Source organism: Typopeltis vanoorti, chromosome 1 (assembly GCF_054136105.1).
Source record: "Typopeltis vanoorti isolate ZY-2024b chromosome 1, IOZ_Tvanoo_1.0, whole genome shotgun sequence".
In the NCBI taxonomy this organism is placed as follows: domain Eukaryota; kingdom Metazoa; phylum Arthropoda; class Arachnida; order Uropygi; family Thelyphonidae; genus Typopeltis; species Typopeltis vanoorti.
Genome location: NC_143549.1, coordinates 108730612 through 108747370, shown reverse-complemented (window position 1 = coordinate 108747370; position 16759 = coordinate 108730612). Strand labels below are relative to the sequence as shown.

The following is a 16759-nucleotide window of genomic DNA, read 5'->3' as shown; positions in this document are numbered from 1 at the left end:
GCATCCGTTATGATTATGTGACTCCTTTCCACATGGTGCTTTCAGGACTGTCGTTAAGCCCAACAAAAATGCTTGACAAGCACTTATTACTGTTGTGTCCTGGAGAACTTTAGTGCAAGTGTGACCGGCATTCACCTAGGTTTCGTCTGTATAATAAATTTTCATCCCTCATGACGATATTTCCTGATATAACACAAATACTGGCAACGCCATAAAATTATATCTTCCCTTTCAAGTAATACCAATGATTGATTGCTTTAAACAAAACCACGGTCCTTTAACAAATGCCAAGTTGTTGTTAATGAAATGTGAGGGAAATCTTTATAATTGGTTACAGCAGTCATGACTATATATATCATAGGAATTTCATTCTTTCAGAAGAAATCTTGGACTTTCTGATGAATTGCTGACTGCATAAACTTGTCGTATTTCACTAGGCGGGTATGTGTGTAATCCTATGGCGCTAGGCCTCTTCTTCCCCTGTGTATGCAGTTGTCCCATTGTGGTCAGTTCCTTCTTCGTGTGGTATACTACTGTCTTGCTTACACCTGTCGGTTCCACTGTTTGCTTCACGATATTGCCCACTGTTTCATCAGGATTTCTTGTCTGTAAACCAGCATAAACATTTAGTATGATGTGCTTTTCAGTACTTCTCAGAGGTTTGCCTTTAGGATGCATTACTAATTTAGGACTACCGCAAGTGGGAATACAAGAGCCAACATGACCAGTCATCTCTGCCATGTTTATGGTAAAGTCGGCAGTCGTCGAATACCACGTGATAGATAATTGCATTTTTCATAAATAAGTTCCCTGTAACAATTTAATGGTACGAAACATATAATTCTAGCATCAGTAAGTAAGGAAGTAGTAAAATAATTATATACAGAAAGTTTATTTTTCACTTGGTTAGAGTAAAGGATTTAACTAAATTTATTATTAATTATATACATTTTATGCAGCATAAGCCTATAGTACAAATCGTAAGAAAAGCTGGAAATATAGCTTATTGTGCTACTTCCAAGATACTGGAAAAAGAGTATAGTTTCTGATAACTTGCCTGGGGCAAGTTATCAAAGACAGGTGGCTTCTTATATGTATACATAGCGTCAGGGGCATGCCAAGGGTATTTGCTGCCCGGGTGCAAACTTTTATCGGCTGCCCCTAATACTGCATTGTGTAATCCAAATGAGATATTAGCTACATAAAATGCCGCCCAGGTGCGGTGCACCCCTTTCACCTTCTGGTTGGCGTGGTCATGCATACAGTTACAAATTAAAGTATCCATATTCGGAGCAATCTGTAGAGAGAATGAGTAGAAAAAATTCCGAGAAATTTATGGGATATTCTAACCTGATCATGGGAAAAAAATTTTGATAATAAAAAAAAAAAGTTCAAAAAAATGGTCAATGGAAGAAATATATCACTTTGAGCAAAAAAATATTATGATTTTAGAATGGCACTTCCATTAGTCATCCAGATCTCCTTGACAGCACCTTGCTGCATGTTAGCTCTATGTGATATGTTTTTGTATCACATTTTTTAATGAAATTAAAAAATAAATGCTGAATAATTTTGTTTCTCATTGACTCTTAATCATTTCACAATCATATACCATCCTGTTCACATTAATGTAATTTTCTCCCACTCACGGTATCATATTTCCCCTATTGGTCATTTTGGAACTACACTGGTGCCCAAAACCTAAGGATGAACACTATTTCTGAATATTGCAACTGCAAACTGTGGCAAGATGTAGGCCCGTAGTCTGGTTCCTTTATCCACAGCTCATTGTAGAGCATTTTTCAGTGGTATTGGATCCATAAAAATTGGACAAGACACCAGTTGGCTAATATACTCCTTACAGATGAGTGAGTCATTTTACTATTCTTTTCTCCAATTCTAGATGACACTTGATCTAGCATGGAAGTGGTACTGCTTACCATTGCAAGAATGTTCTTGAAAGGTATAGATATGGTGGTGCTGGGGACATGGTGTGGGAAGGCATTATGTTTAATGGCCACACCAAGCCACAAGTGCTGGAAAAAGGGACTATGACTGGTGAACGATATTGCAATGACGTTCTTCAACATCATGTTCAATTGTTCCGTGGTGCTGTAGGCAAAGAATTCATTTTTATGAATGAATGCTGCACTACATTGTATACAAGCAGTGGAGATACTTCTGGAGACTGAGGATAATAATCGAATCGAGTGGCTAGCATGCTCCCCAGATCTCAACTTCATAGAACATGTTTGGGACGAATAGGGAGATGCATTGCTGCTCAAAATTCTCCTCCAGAAAACACCTTATCCTTGCTCTGAAGGAGGAGTGGGCCAGTTAGCACCAAGCAATTCAGCATTTCTTGAGGCAAAGTATGGTACGACATTATATGATAGCTGCATCGCAGTTTGCGGTGGACATATACCATACTGAAACGTCTCTCCTCATAATTTTTTGTAAGCGCTGTACATTAATTCCTTAACTATGTCCTTAGAAAATTTGTAACTTTTACCAGAGCTACTTCCTTAGGCTATAACAGTGCTTATTTTTTACATTGTACAGTGTTATGTTTCCCCTATTGGTGACTTTTGAACTAAAATTTTTTTACAGAATCCTTCCCATGTCTTGATTTGTCTCCCTACCAAATTTGGTGACATTCTGGTTGTTAGATCAAGCTACATAAGACTCTGAATAGGGGAATTTTAATTATGGGCACCTGTACTTTGTGCATAAACGTATGCTTACACATACGTGAATCCCACAATGAAAGGGTGTAAACCTCATAGGGATGAGTAAGTGAGTGGGCTAAGAAATAGATAATCTGGAAATGTTGCCCTAAAGAGGAAAGAAACTCTTTAAGCCACTTTAGACCTTCAGTAAGTAAAATAGTAATTTCATACCAAGAAATGAAATTCATCTCCCATGTGATTCACATACTTCCATGGCCAAATTGGGATTTGAACTACAACCCTATTGGGTGGAAGCAAGATACACTTTCCACTTGACCAATTAAGCTGGCATCAGACATTGAATTCAAACAGTGAGCTGTAAACTGATATTCTTGAGGAAGATTGCCTCTCTGGGTATTTAAAGTATAGAAATCAGTCTTCATTGATAATCAGGTTAGGCATTATCAGGTTTGGAAGCCAGTAAAGGTACATTGTGAAAAGCATGAAAAGGAAATTTTGCTTACAATAGATGATAAACGGTTTAGCATTTTAAACAGAAGATAAATAGGAAGATGATAAACAAAATTCTAGGTTTGGCATTTTCCAACATGGGATCAATATCTGACAAGTGCACAAATACTGTTGTGTTGGTAGGAATTGTGCAATGTAGTTTTGAATAGTTGAGGTGGACAGTAGTTGATTAGGCTGTCAGTTTCAGTTTTGTGAGAAATAACAGGTGCATTTCAGATGCTTGCAAGTGGTGGTGCAGATCAGTTAATGCTGAATATGTGTGGTGTAAAGCATTTAATTTATTATTATTTATTTATTTTTATTTTTTATTTTTGGATGGGTCTAAAAATCGTATTTTTGTTTTGTTTTGTTGGAGATTTTTTTTATACTGATTTGCTATGCTGCTGAATTTATATGTGATATATTTCATGGTTGGTGATATTAGCAGGTTAATTACAGAATGGGGAATATAATTTTGTTGAGGGACTTTGGCCGTGTATCTTGCACACAAAGCATCACTAGTTTCCTGTCCATGCATTATCTTTTACAAAGTAAATAGTATGAGGATATGTTCATAAAATGAAGTGACTATCTCATCTTCAAGAAGCAAATTATAATTTATTATAGTACTGATATGGAGAAATGTCAGTCATTGGAAGGCTTAATTATGGGAGAAAAATGGGTGAAAAGATGATGCCTTGTATTTCTCTTTAGTCAGTTGACCTTTACACTTCACAGTACAATTTCAAATGAAATGGCAGCATGACTGATGAAGCAAAACATGATTTTGCTTTGAAGGTAAATTTTTATTGAATACATATGGGATGTTTTAAATTAAATATGGTAAGTTTTAATCAGTTACATGTGAATTACTTTGTAATAAATTAATTCAATGTAATTAAATTAATTACATTAAATTAATAGGTACTTTTTCTTTGGTGTGGTGTGAAGTTTTCAGACTACATATTGTGCTGCTGAGGAAAAAAAAAGTTCAGAATCACTGCAGTAAAGAACTGTAGTCATTTAGACTACAGTTACCCATATAAGAAGAGAATGGTAAAACTGTGCTTTCTTATTCCTCAAAGAAAAAAAAAAAATTTTCACTGTGGATTTCCAATCATGTACTCATGTAGAGTTCTGCTAAGAAATGTGGAAACCCTACCTGAGTAATATATTCATGTAACAAACTGGATTTCAATTATTGATAGTGTTCCTTTTATTATGACATTGTATGTCAATTGAATGTAATTAAATTTACTTTAGTGTAATTTTAAGAAAAATACAAATGAATGAAATTCATCATTTGTATAAATAGGCCAAAAGAAAGTACTGTATTTAATATCTAATAAATCCATTTCATCTGTTCCCTTCTAGAATTTGAATACATTAAAGTACAAAATACTTGTTTTAATAATGAAAATTTTATATGCATTAAATATGAACATATATTTGTTAACACTTAAACAAGAATGTGATTGTTATGGATAATTCATTTTCTGCTTAGTGTTAGTGAATTATTGTAAACTTCATATTATCATTTACAAAAAACTTGTATATTGCAACCATAGAGGTCTCATTCTAATAATAATAGTAATTAAAATATTAAATATAAATATTGAATGGTTGTAATTTTAATTAATGCAGAATTGAAATCAGATTTTTCAGGTGAACATAATTTAAATAGAGAAACTATTTTGTAATTTTAATTTCAACTCTGAACCAGTACTTAAAATAAAAAACATCTTGTCATTATTTTAATTTTGACTCCAAGCCAGTACTTTAAACAGTGCTATCTATGTATTTGGCATATTTCCATTGCTACTAAGATAAGTGTTTCAGGGTCTGACTTGGTTCTGTTCATACACACATTCATTTTCACCAGTATGTTGTATAGCTTGTATGCACATTTAAGTATTGGGAGTAGGGAGAGCTGGATGAAGTTATTCCTGAATAAAGTGATAATTTCATCCCATAACTAAAAATTGTATATAATAGTTATGAAGAGATAAAAAGGAAGTCACAAGACAGGATGTTGTGATGTGCTGCTATATTTACCAATTTTCAGATTGATGCACCAAAGAAGAACTAAAAATTACAAAAGAGAAAATTTAAAATTTTAAGAGCATTATAAGCTTAAAATCGACTTGAAAATAATGAAAAGTGTAGCACCTGCATTTTATGTTATTTTATTATACCATACTTAATTGAATCCATGTTTATTTTTCATTAAAGTATAAACTTTTCTTAAAGCATCTTCAGTGACATTCTTTTTATTTATTTCTTCTCTTTGTCCATCTGAGTTTTATGATTTGTCTCGAATAAATATATGAATCTTTTATGTTAAATTTATCTTCAATATCAATGGTGTCATAATAATAATATTTTACCATTCATTTTAACTCCTCCATTCTTTCAGTTCAATTCAAGAAAAACTTCCTCTAAGACAGATGTCAAGAGTATTGGAGATATTTTATCTTTGATTCTCTTTTTTTATTGGAAAATTCTCACTTTTCTTATGCGCTTTAATGACAGATATCATGGCTATTTCAAACTTTTTAACCATGCTTCTAGGAGAGCTGAAGTTTTGGAGTCAGATTCTTCTTTTAAAATGCACAAATGTCTCACAGAGAAGTTTATTATATTAATATCTCTTTTCTATAATGTTTACTTAAGAGTATGGATACGAGGTGTTGCATTATTCTGTTATTTATTACTTTTGTAAATGTTTTTGTATACTGCTATAATACATGAATGGGCTTCTCACTTTTTTGTAAATAGTGGTCTTGAATGCATTGTTCTATGCTTTCATATTTTTTTTTCTCTATTTTAAATGAAGATCTTTACCTGGTAATAAGACAACTATTTTCTTTCCAAATTTCACACTTCCTCTTGTATCCCATTTTGTTTTCAAGACTGCGTCATCATCTTATTGTAGCTTTTGATATGTCTATTTCACAACTCTTCAAGTTAGTTGCCTTTATTATACATATAGAAAGGTTTAGATGTCATTGATTATTAATAATAGCACTTCATGGTGTAAACAACACCAAGAGAAGAAAAAATATTTATTAAACTTACTAACATTTCATTTGTTTTCTACTGCATCTGCAGAGCACAATTATAACTGTGACAAGCACACAGCACTGAACTAAATAATTGTGGAAAACTGAAATTATAACTGAAACAGAACTAATTCCTTGCATTGATGCATTCTATGGACTGGATAACCATACATTTAATTTGGAGAAGTCAGGCTATCAGGTCTTAAAATTGCTGTCTCCTAGATTTTTGGCAAATAAATGCAATCATGCTTGTTGAGGTTGGGAGATTGCTTCATAGCTGATGCTAATTCTAAAATGACTCTCTCAGACCTATAAAGACTTCTTATAATATCAATGTTTCCCTCTATCTTATCCTTTGTGAAGGTGTAAAGAACATATATATGGCTTGTTAATCACAACTTGCCATACAGATGACTAGGGATCTAATTTTTCTTTTATTCAAGCTGGATGTTGAATGATCAACAAGTCTGTCCAAAGTAGGCTAAACTGCAGGCACAAGGAACTTTATACACTCCAGAATGTGCATGTGCAAGAGGATGAAACTGAACTTCATGATATTTCTTTCTCATAAGAAACAAACATGGTTCATCTTTGAGTGTGATCCATAGTGAAGTTTCAGAAGATTCATATGGTCACTCTTGACATTTCCAGAGCATTTAGGTCAAATTTCATTTGTTATGATTTTTCTGATTGTTTGCTTATTTCAAAATATTCTATGGATTTATTATTATTATTATTCTATCATCTCTGTATTTTTCTGTTTTCTTAATAAGTCGTCTCCAAATTTATTTTTAAAGTTTGTCACTTCTTTCATGGCAAATAATTAATTCTGCCTATTTCATAGAAGTGGTTTATTATAATTATTTCATGGGTTTTTTATTAATTTCATTTGGGTCTCTTTCTTTGCTCTCTGATTTTATTATTTGAAGGTTCTCTTTTAAAGCAACTTTATATATATAAAGTTGCTTTAAAAGAGGAAGTTGTCACGGCAGGTAAAGAAGAATAGTGTTGTTGGGAAAGTTGTAGGTGTGTTGCCCAAATGTGATAACAATGAATTGAGAAGGAGAGCTGAGATAATGAATAGTAAGATGGCTGAGTTGTGTGAGGCAAAGGGGATTCAATTTGTAAATCTGTGGAGTGAATTTGAAGGGAAGTTGGAATGGTATAAAACTGATGGATTACATTTGAATGGAATTGTTGTTGAGCATTTAGAAAGGATATTGTTTTCCGAGAAGGCATAGAGTCAAGAAGTTAAGGTAACAGATGATCAGTCTACCTGTGAAAATAGGATAGCACAAATCAACAGATTGTACGGCAGGAAGAAGATGGATATGAGGTTGAAGATATGATTGCAGCAGCACAACATGATGGAATGCATAAAGGTGAGAATGAGACAGGTAGGAATGGAAATCGCAGTCAGGATCAGGGAAACGGGAGTGGTCAAATCGAAGAGAGAGAGAGGTGTAGTATATCAGCTAAAATAGAGAATGTTGGTGCTGGTAGAATGGCATCAAACATGCAGGGATTGTTATGTTTATACATAAATGTAAGGAGTATTCAAAACGAGGAATGAGCTTGTTGCATTGACTGAGATGGTATGCCCAAAAATAATTGGAATAAGGAAAACTTGGTTATCTGAGGAGGATGTGATGTCAGGAATAGAATTAGGATATATAATTTTCCAGAGGGATAGAGATGTGAAAAGAGGAGGGGGAGTGCTGTTAATGATTGCATAGGAATTGTGTCTGCAAAGTGTGGAAGTTGATAGTGCATGCACAGATTTTGAATCTGTGTGGTGCAAAAGTTGAAATAAACAGGTTAGTATATCTAATAGGATGCTTATAGGCCAGGGAACGCAGAGAATACTGATGGGGAAATGTTTAAGCAAATTAGTTGGGCATGTTAAACAGTGATCCTGATGGGAGACTTTAATTACAAGAATGTAGACTGGAGGGAGGAGTAGTGTATGGGACCAAGGAGAGAGTTTGTGGAATTTGAGAGAGAAATATCTTAAGCAGCATTTGATTGAAGCAACTAGAGGCTTTAATGTTTTGGATTCGGTGATAACTTCTACAAGATATAGAATATATGGGCGGTAGATGGCGTTGATGGAGATGATTCGTAGTAGAGGTTAGGTGTAGAGACAGTTGTTGGTGTCCTCCCGCGATGAGTCTTCGGACTCCTTGGAGGTATCAGAATAATAATAATATAGTGTTGACACTGCTGCCGGTTTGTGAGAGTGATCATGAGGTGCTTGTTTGGGAAGTGATGAAACAAGAAAAGGTCATTGCCAAAAATGGATACATGTGGAAGTATAAAGCAGGTGATTATAGGAAGCTCTGTAGTCGGTTAGCATCAGTAAATTGGGTAGATGAGCTGAGCGGAAAAGAGGTTGACAATTCAGAAAGCCACAAGGCAGTATCCGACAGAAGCAATGTATGACTGCATACCAAGGGAGTGAGTAAATAGAGTAGGAGTGAAATGGATGAACAGTGAAATCAAGCAAGCTGTGCTGGAAAATAAAATGTTATGGAGGAGGTACAAGACAGTTGGTGGCAATCAGATCCATGAAAAGTATAAAGTGCAGGCTAGAAAGGTGACGAGCATGGTAAAAAGGAATTTTTCTGCTACATGCCAAGCAAGAGGAGGAATAATTATGGCAGATTAGCATAGTGGATAGTCGTGGCAGCAGACTAACGGCTGTAAAGGATTTAGTGGAATTATTGAACGAGCACTTTATCAGCGTATATCATACTGGTGTAAATGATTTCATGCAATATATAGAAGAGGGCAATATTAGGAGAATTGGAATTCAAAGAAACAGAGGTGTATCAGATGTTGGTTGGGTTAGATGTGAATAAGGCTGTTTGAATAGATGACATATCACCACATATTCTTAAGGAATGTGTACACCAGTTAGCTATGCCCTTGACCTGATTATTTAATGAAAGTCTTGCAGTGGATAGGGCTCCTAAGGAGTAGGGAAAAAAAAAGGCAAAATAGTTCCACTCCACAAGCATGGTTCTAAGACAGAAGTCTCCACTATAGGTCAGTTTGTATAACTGCAGTTGTGGTCAAGGTGTTGGAGAGATATTGATAACGAAAAGAATACAGGATTGGGTTGATGGACATAGCATTCTTTATGATGGTCAGCATGGATTTTGTAAAAGATAGGTCCTGTTTTAGTAATTTACTTGCATTTTATGATAAGGTGACAAGTGTGTTAGATAAGGGAGAATCATGTACAGTGATATTCTTAGACTTTGCAAAAGCATTTGATAGATTACCACATAAGTTGGTGTACAAGCTACAGAAAATGGGAATAGATAGTATATTGGTTAGATGGATCAGAGATTGGCTCTCTGAACGATACCAGCAGGTTGTGTATGATGGAGCAATGTCTCAAAAAAAGGATAACCAGTGGCATGCCCCAGGGTTCTGTTCATGGTCCCCTGCTGTTTAACTTTTAACTTGTTTGTAAACGATATATCATGTGAACTGACTGGGGATTTTCAGTTATTTGCTGATGATGCAAATTTGGGAAGAATTATAAGTAGCACTGCTGATGTTAATTCCCTTTGGGAAGATTTGAATGGACTTTTTACTTAAACAAAAGAGTGGGGCTGTAGTTTTAATATTAATAAGTGCAAGGTGTGTTTCATTTTGGAGTGCAGAAATATAAGGCTGTGTACTATATTGATGGTGCTGTACTGCAGGAAATGGACGAGATTAGAGATTTGGGAGTGATGGTTGATAGTAGACTGAAGTTTAGAGGGCATATTGCTAACGTTGCAAAAGTTTCACATCGTAGTGCTGCTATGATAAGAATCACTCTAACATGTAAGGATAAGGAAGTGGTTGTGCCACTGTATAAGGCAATGGACAGGCCACACTTGGACTATTGTGCTCAGATCTGGTCACCTGGTCTTCAATGTGATGTGGAGACATTGGAGAGGATCCAGAGACGAGTGACTAAGACAATATCAGGAATTTGGAATCCTGGCTATGGAGAGAGGTTTAAGAAATGTTGATTGCAGAGTTTGGTGGATAGGAGGAAGAGAGGTGATATGATAGAGACATTTAAATTAGTGAAAGGATTTTATCAGATTAATCCATAGGGGATTATAAACAGAGTAGAAGGTGAGGTCATTCCTGGAAGTTATGTAAAAAGTGTGGTGAAGAAGGGTGAGGAGTAGATTTTTTACACCGAGAATTGTCAGAGAATGGAACACATTACCAGAATGTGTTAATGCAAGGAGTGATAAGGATTTTAAGATTCTATATGATAAATATGTTGTCAGTTGAATGAACCTCCCACGATGAGCCTGTCAACTCCATGAAGGGTGTAATAATAATAATGGTTTTTTTTTTTGTTTTAAAGTTTTACATTTTTTTTTTTAGGTTTATACCATTCAACTTCTGTTTAATTATTTATTTTGATTACTAGTTTTCTGGAAAAAAATAAAAATCTGTTTCAGAAGTTATAATTTGTGATTCATCAACCTACTTTTGGCTTATGCTAAACATATTTTTATTGGCCAGTTTTGCCACAGTTGGCCCAGTTGAAATACTTACATGATTGTTTTGATGACTTTTGATTTGTTTGAATTGTTTTGATTAATGATGACTGCAACTACCATGTTTTGCTTAAATTGCATTCAAGCAATGTCAGTATAATTTTGAATTATTTGCCAATAAAAATTATTCCAGTTGAAGCAAGCCAGAATTGAACTATATACATGCCTACTAATTCTCAAATATCAAGAGGTTTAATTATTACAATGCGATTTTGACAAGTTTTGTCTGTGCAGATGATCCACTTGAAAAACCATAGTCATCTCTGATTTTTCAAGTGGATCATATGGTAACTTCCAGGGATGTCCTTGTCCTTGCTCCTTCCTCCTGTTTCACCAAGCGAAAGAGCTCCCAGTGTCAACCGTAGATAGATAGGTTTTTTTTTATAAGGATTCCAAATACCAAATTTCCATAAAAATGCATCTAACTAGATGACTAGAAATAAGGTTATTTGTGCTCATGCATTCACAGCAGGTTGGCAGATACATAAAGAATTTACAAGATTCTTTGAATAATCTTGCAAATTTATAGGCACTGTAACGAAATGCTATTTGTCTTTTTTTTTTTTAAATGTGCCTTCCACCCACAAAAGTTTGTAAATATAGCATATCGGTACTATAGATGGGTTAGGATTTTTCTATTTATGTTAATTATATTGTATGTTTATTTTAGTTTTTTCATAATCTGGAAACTCTCTTCTAGAGACCAAATATGGAACTTTTTCGAGCCACTTCAGGCCTCCGTAAATGTTTTCAAACATCCACATCCATGGCAGGATTTGAACCGACTGTTTATTGCTTGGAAAGCAGATATGCTAATCACTTGATCAACTAGGCTGGCAGTCAGCATTTAAGTAACAGTAATTTAATCCTAACATTCCATATGTCTGTTGGCATTAAAATTATCTACAATGGAAGAAAGCAATGATATGCTTAGTTTATTTGTTGGTGCAAAAAAGACGTGCCACTTTCTGAATGAAAAGAAAGTAGAATAATTGAATTTTTCAGGTTAATAGATTTTAAAAAAATTACAAGAAAACCATCAACAAATCCAACTTTGAAAGGACCAATGGTCCCTTGTCAAAGCCATTGGATATAGGTAACTTCTGTGCATTCAGACTTTTGCCACCTGCTATATCCAGATTGAATCATTGTATTCACCCAAATAAAACTAATCCTCTCTGGTATCATTCTTCTATTTTAACTCTTGCAGAGGTAAGCAATCTTCCATCATTATTATTATTATGATGATTTAGGCCTCCATGGAGTCAAAAGACTCATCGTGGGAGATCCTTCCTAGAAAACAGTTTATCATACCACTCATTGACCATTCATGCTCACACTATCAGGTCCATTGTATGGTTTGATTCATCCACCCTACATACAAAGAAATCACTCCTCACCCCTCTTGCTCACAGCTTCCTTTCGTAACTTCCAGGGATGGCCTTGTTCTTGCTTCTTCCTCATTCCACTAAGCGAAAGAACTCCCAGTGTCAATCCTGTAACTACATCTCAATAGGTTAAAAGTCTCAATCATATCAACTCTCTTTCTTCTATCTACCAAACTCTGCAGTCCACATTCCCTCAGCCAATCTTCATAACTAACATTGTACAGTCCTAAAACTTTGTTATCTGCCTTTGTACACTTTCCACAATTAATTTATCCCCTTAAAATCCTGGGGACCAGATCTGAGAACAATAGTCTAAGTGTGGTCTGATCAGGGCTTTATACAGTGGAATGACAGCTCTTATTTCTGCAGGTCAGTAATATGCAGGTCAGTGGCCTTCTCAGTATTGCATCAATCCTCTGGGTTACCTTCATCACCTTTGCAGTAAGTTCCTTGCATTTCAGGTTTCTAACAATCATCACCGCAGATCTCTTGTCTCCCTACCCTCCTACTTCTTCCAGTACAGCTCCTCCAACAGAGTATGTTGCCTCCCATCGATGTATCCCAAACTTCAAGCCTTTACATTTTGCTGCATTAAACACCCCCCATTCATTTGCCCATCTGTCCAGTTTATTCAAATCCTCTTGCAGGGCTACCACATCTGCACTATTGCTAATAACCCTTCCTAGTTTCACATCATCTGCAAACAACTGAATATCCCCTTGCAATCCACTGACAATGTCATTAATATAAAGGTTAAAAAATACAAGTTCACATACTGGTTCCTGTGGGAACCCACTTGTAACCACCTGCCTCCTTGATATTGCCCTAATATACACAACTCTCTGTTACCTATCAGATAGATACCCAATTCTGAATCCATTTGACTAACCTGATATCTAAACTCATGTGCTGCAACTTAAATATCAGCTTATCATGTAGCACACTGTCAAATTCCTTTTCAAAATCCAAAAAAAAATGGCTGTATATGCATTTCCCTCATCAACCACTCTTGTTACGTTATTATAAAAAGGCAATCATATTACTAAAGCAAGAGTCCCTTGACAAATCCATGTTGACTCTCACAATAACATTACCCTCATATGGTCCCTCGCTAATTTCTCCAAGATCTTAACAACTACTGATGAAATATGGTCTATAATTTGGCACTTATAGTCTGCTACTGCCCTTATGCAATGGCACTATCTTACATTCCTTGGATATCTTTTCTGTAGCAAGACTTTCATTGAAAAACTAGGTCAATGGAGCTGTCAGTTCTTTAGTACATTCTCTCAAAACCTTGGGTGAAATTCCATCCAGTCCCTCAGCTTTATTGACATCCAGAGTACTCAGTATTTGAAATATACTCTCCTCTTGCACCTCTAAACTTCGAACTTGCCCTATCCCTCTGGTATTAAAACCTATTTCTCCAGGATGAAATACTCTAATAAAGTGTTCATTGAACAACTTCACTGCCCTCTGCATCAGTCACTCTATTCCCATTTTTATCCCACAATGTCATTCTTCCATAGTCATTTCTCTTCCTACTGGCCACATAGCTAAAAAAAATTCCCTAGGATTTTCTTTGGATGTTAGGGCCAATCTCTTCTCATATATCAGTTTTGTCTTCCTTACCATATTAATCATTCTCCTGACTTGAGTCATATTCTTCATGCACCTGCTCTCTTCCCCCCCCCCTTATATCTCTTCTATAACCTCTTTTTCACCAACAGTTCCTGTTTGATATTGTTTGTCATCCACTTTACACCAAATAGTGTCTGCATCTTCACTCGTGGAATAAGCTTACTATTGCTGCTAACAAATATTCCTTCGCAATTTCCCAAGCACTAATAATATCTCACCCTTCCAATTCCTACCTCTATGGAACTGCCCCAAGTTGATATCTAAGACTATTATAATTCCATATATATTCCCTTCTCTTTGATACTCCTGCATGTCTATTCATCTTCCGAGTCAAAACCACATGGTCACAAACTTACTCTCTCCCCAACTGGGGGAAGAGACGCCATCTCAGTTATAATTAGTTCTGATGCTATGACCAAATCTAAAACTCTTGAATCTTTTTTCTTCTGTTACGTGTTGCCTAAGACATTTGTCTCTCAAGAATTCTAGAAATTCCATTCCCTTGTTACTTCATGCATTTTCATCTTCCAAATTTATATTGCCATAGTTAAAATCTCCCATAACAATCATTCTTCTTGCACTTTCCAAACTCAACTGCCTTAACATCTCCTGCTCCTCACTCTCTGTGCTCCTTGGCTTGTAGCAACACCCCACTAAATATCCTGTCTTGCCCACCTCTACCTCACATGATATATGCTTTCAAAAACATTAGTGTCACTGCCTCCAAAGCCTCCACTCTGAGAGAAGACAATCATCACTTATCATAAGCAGCATTTTGCAGCAGAATCTTCATTACCACTCCAGAGATAGTGATAGGTTGATACACATAATCAGAAATACCTTTGCACCATCCTTATGCGGAATTATCTTGCATTCTTTTCACTCCAATGGAATCTTCCCTGCTCAGACACTCATATAGCATGGTCAAAGGAACAGCCAATTCATCTGAACACTTTTTTTAGCATCTTTGCTGATATTCCATCAGTCCCTATAGCTGAATTCTTATTCAGTCTGTGCTACAGTTCTAGTACCCTCCTCCTCATACACCTGAGTTTCTTCATCCGAATAAGAGGCAACAATGAACTGAATGTTGTGTGCATCAGGTTGTGCATTTTAGTAAAATGTTCACTCATTCATTGAATAATCTCTTCTGCATCTGTCAACAGCATACATCTGCATTCAGTACAGTTATTCCTTCACACACATTATTTCTTATATTTTTGCAGCATAATGAAAGAATTATTTTGGGTTGTGATTAGCTTGCATAGTTTCTTTTCATATTTGGGTGTTTTTTTTTTTGTGAAATAACTGGAACTCTTGTAACCTGTTCCTTATAATTTTGGATGTGCATAAGGATGTGAATTATGACACTATCCTTATGCACATGATATTCCTTTCACATTATCTTTTTATGGCTTTTGATAGAGTACTTCATGATAAGTTGACAGTCAAACTAGAGCAGATGGGGTTGGATATTGGATTGGAGACTGGCTATCCGATAGGTATCAACAAGTTTGTGTATGGGGGGGGGGGGGGAGAGCGATATCCAGGAAAAGGAAGGTCACTAGTGGTGTGCCTCAGGGGTCAGTTTTTTGGCCATTACTGTTTAACTTGTATATTAATGATATTGGTGAAGATTTGGATGGAGATATTCAGTTGTTTGCAGATTATGCAAAGTTGGGACGAACCATGAAGAGTAGAGATGTTGTGGCCTTAAAGAAGACTTGAATAAATTGAGTGATTGGGCATAAATGGGGATGTGAGTTCAATGTTGCAAAATGTAAGATTTTAAAATTTGAAAAACAAAGATGGGATGCAGAATTTATGCTTGGTGAGGATATATTGTTGGAGGTGGAGGAAATAAAAGATCTGGGGGTGATAGTGGATAAGGACCTGAAATTTAGGGAACACATAGCCAAAATTGTGAAGACAACACAAAGGCTTCTAGGAATGATGCAGAGGACACTGATGTGTAGAAGTAGAGAGATTCTTGTTCCGGTGTATAAGGCTTTGATTAGGCCACACATGGACTATTGTGCCCAGGTCACCCTATTTGGTCACCTGGTTTTCAGAAGGATGAAGAGATGTTGGAAAGAGTCCAAAGGTGACAGACTAAGGTAGTTTTTGACCTCTGGAATGTCAAGTATGAGGAAAGCTTGAGAAGATGTAATTTGCAGAGTCTGGTGGACAGGAGGAAGAGGGGAGATATGATAGAGACCTACAAGTTGGTAAGGGGTTGTTATAGGATTAATGCTGAAGAAGTTCTACAGAAAATAGTGGGAGATCGGGGAAGAACTAGAGGTCATCCCTGAAAACTGTATAAAGAGTGAGTAGAGGAGTGAGAGGCAGGTTTTTTTCATGCAGAGTTGTAAATGATTGGAATGCCTTGCCTGAGAGTGTGGTGTCTGTAAGGAGTTTGAGTGTGTTTAAGACACGGTATGATGAGCTGTGTGTGATAAAAGGACCTCCGAGATGAGTCTTTGACTCCATGAGGTCTTGGGGTAATAATAATAATTAATAATGTCTTGCTGTGTGTGTGTGGGGGGGGGGAATCTTCCCCCCCACACACAGTGAGATTGGTATGTTGTTGAGGATATCACTCACTACATGTGGGAAGAGTATGTGTGGGGGGGAACCGGAACCCTTGCTCTAGTGACCAAACATGAATGCAGCCACTTCAGGTCTCTAGATAAGCAAGATGGTGGTATTTTACTGGATGATGAGACATCTACCACCTAGAGGTCGAGTTGGCATTTCCTCCAACCAGTGAAGATATACTTTTGTGGTGGCAATGCTTGCAAGGTTCGCCAGAGTCTCATGTGTGGAAACATTCTATATCGCTGGAAGGATGGGATGACTTGACTGCAAGAAGCTATATATTGCACATCGACAACTGCTTAGTAGCCCAATAA

The 16759-nt window shown here is 36.1% G+C and overlaps 1 protein-coding gene across 10 annotated transcripts in view; it reads left to right on the top strand.

The window, feature by feature from the left end:
• Positions 1-16759, top strand: part of LOC150110302 (F-box/LRR-repeat protein 20) — a 325839-nt gene that overhangs the window by 45251 nt on the left and 263829 nt on the right. The window contains exon 3 of one of the 10 annotated variants that reach the window (XM_090392682.1): positions 4104-4235. The exons of the other annotated variants lie outside the window; for them this stretch is intronic. Coding sequence (XP_090248808.1) covers positions 4233-4235 — 3 coding nt within the window. The 5' untranslated portion in view covers positions 4104-4232. The remainder of the gene's footprint in view (positions 1-4103; positions 4236-16759) is intronic. 10 annotated transcript variants of the gene reach the window in all.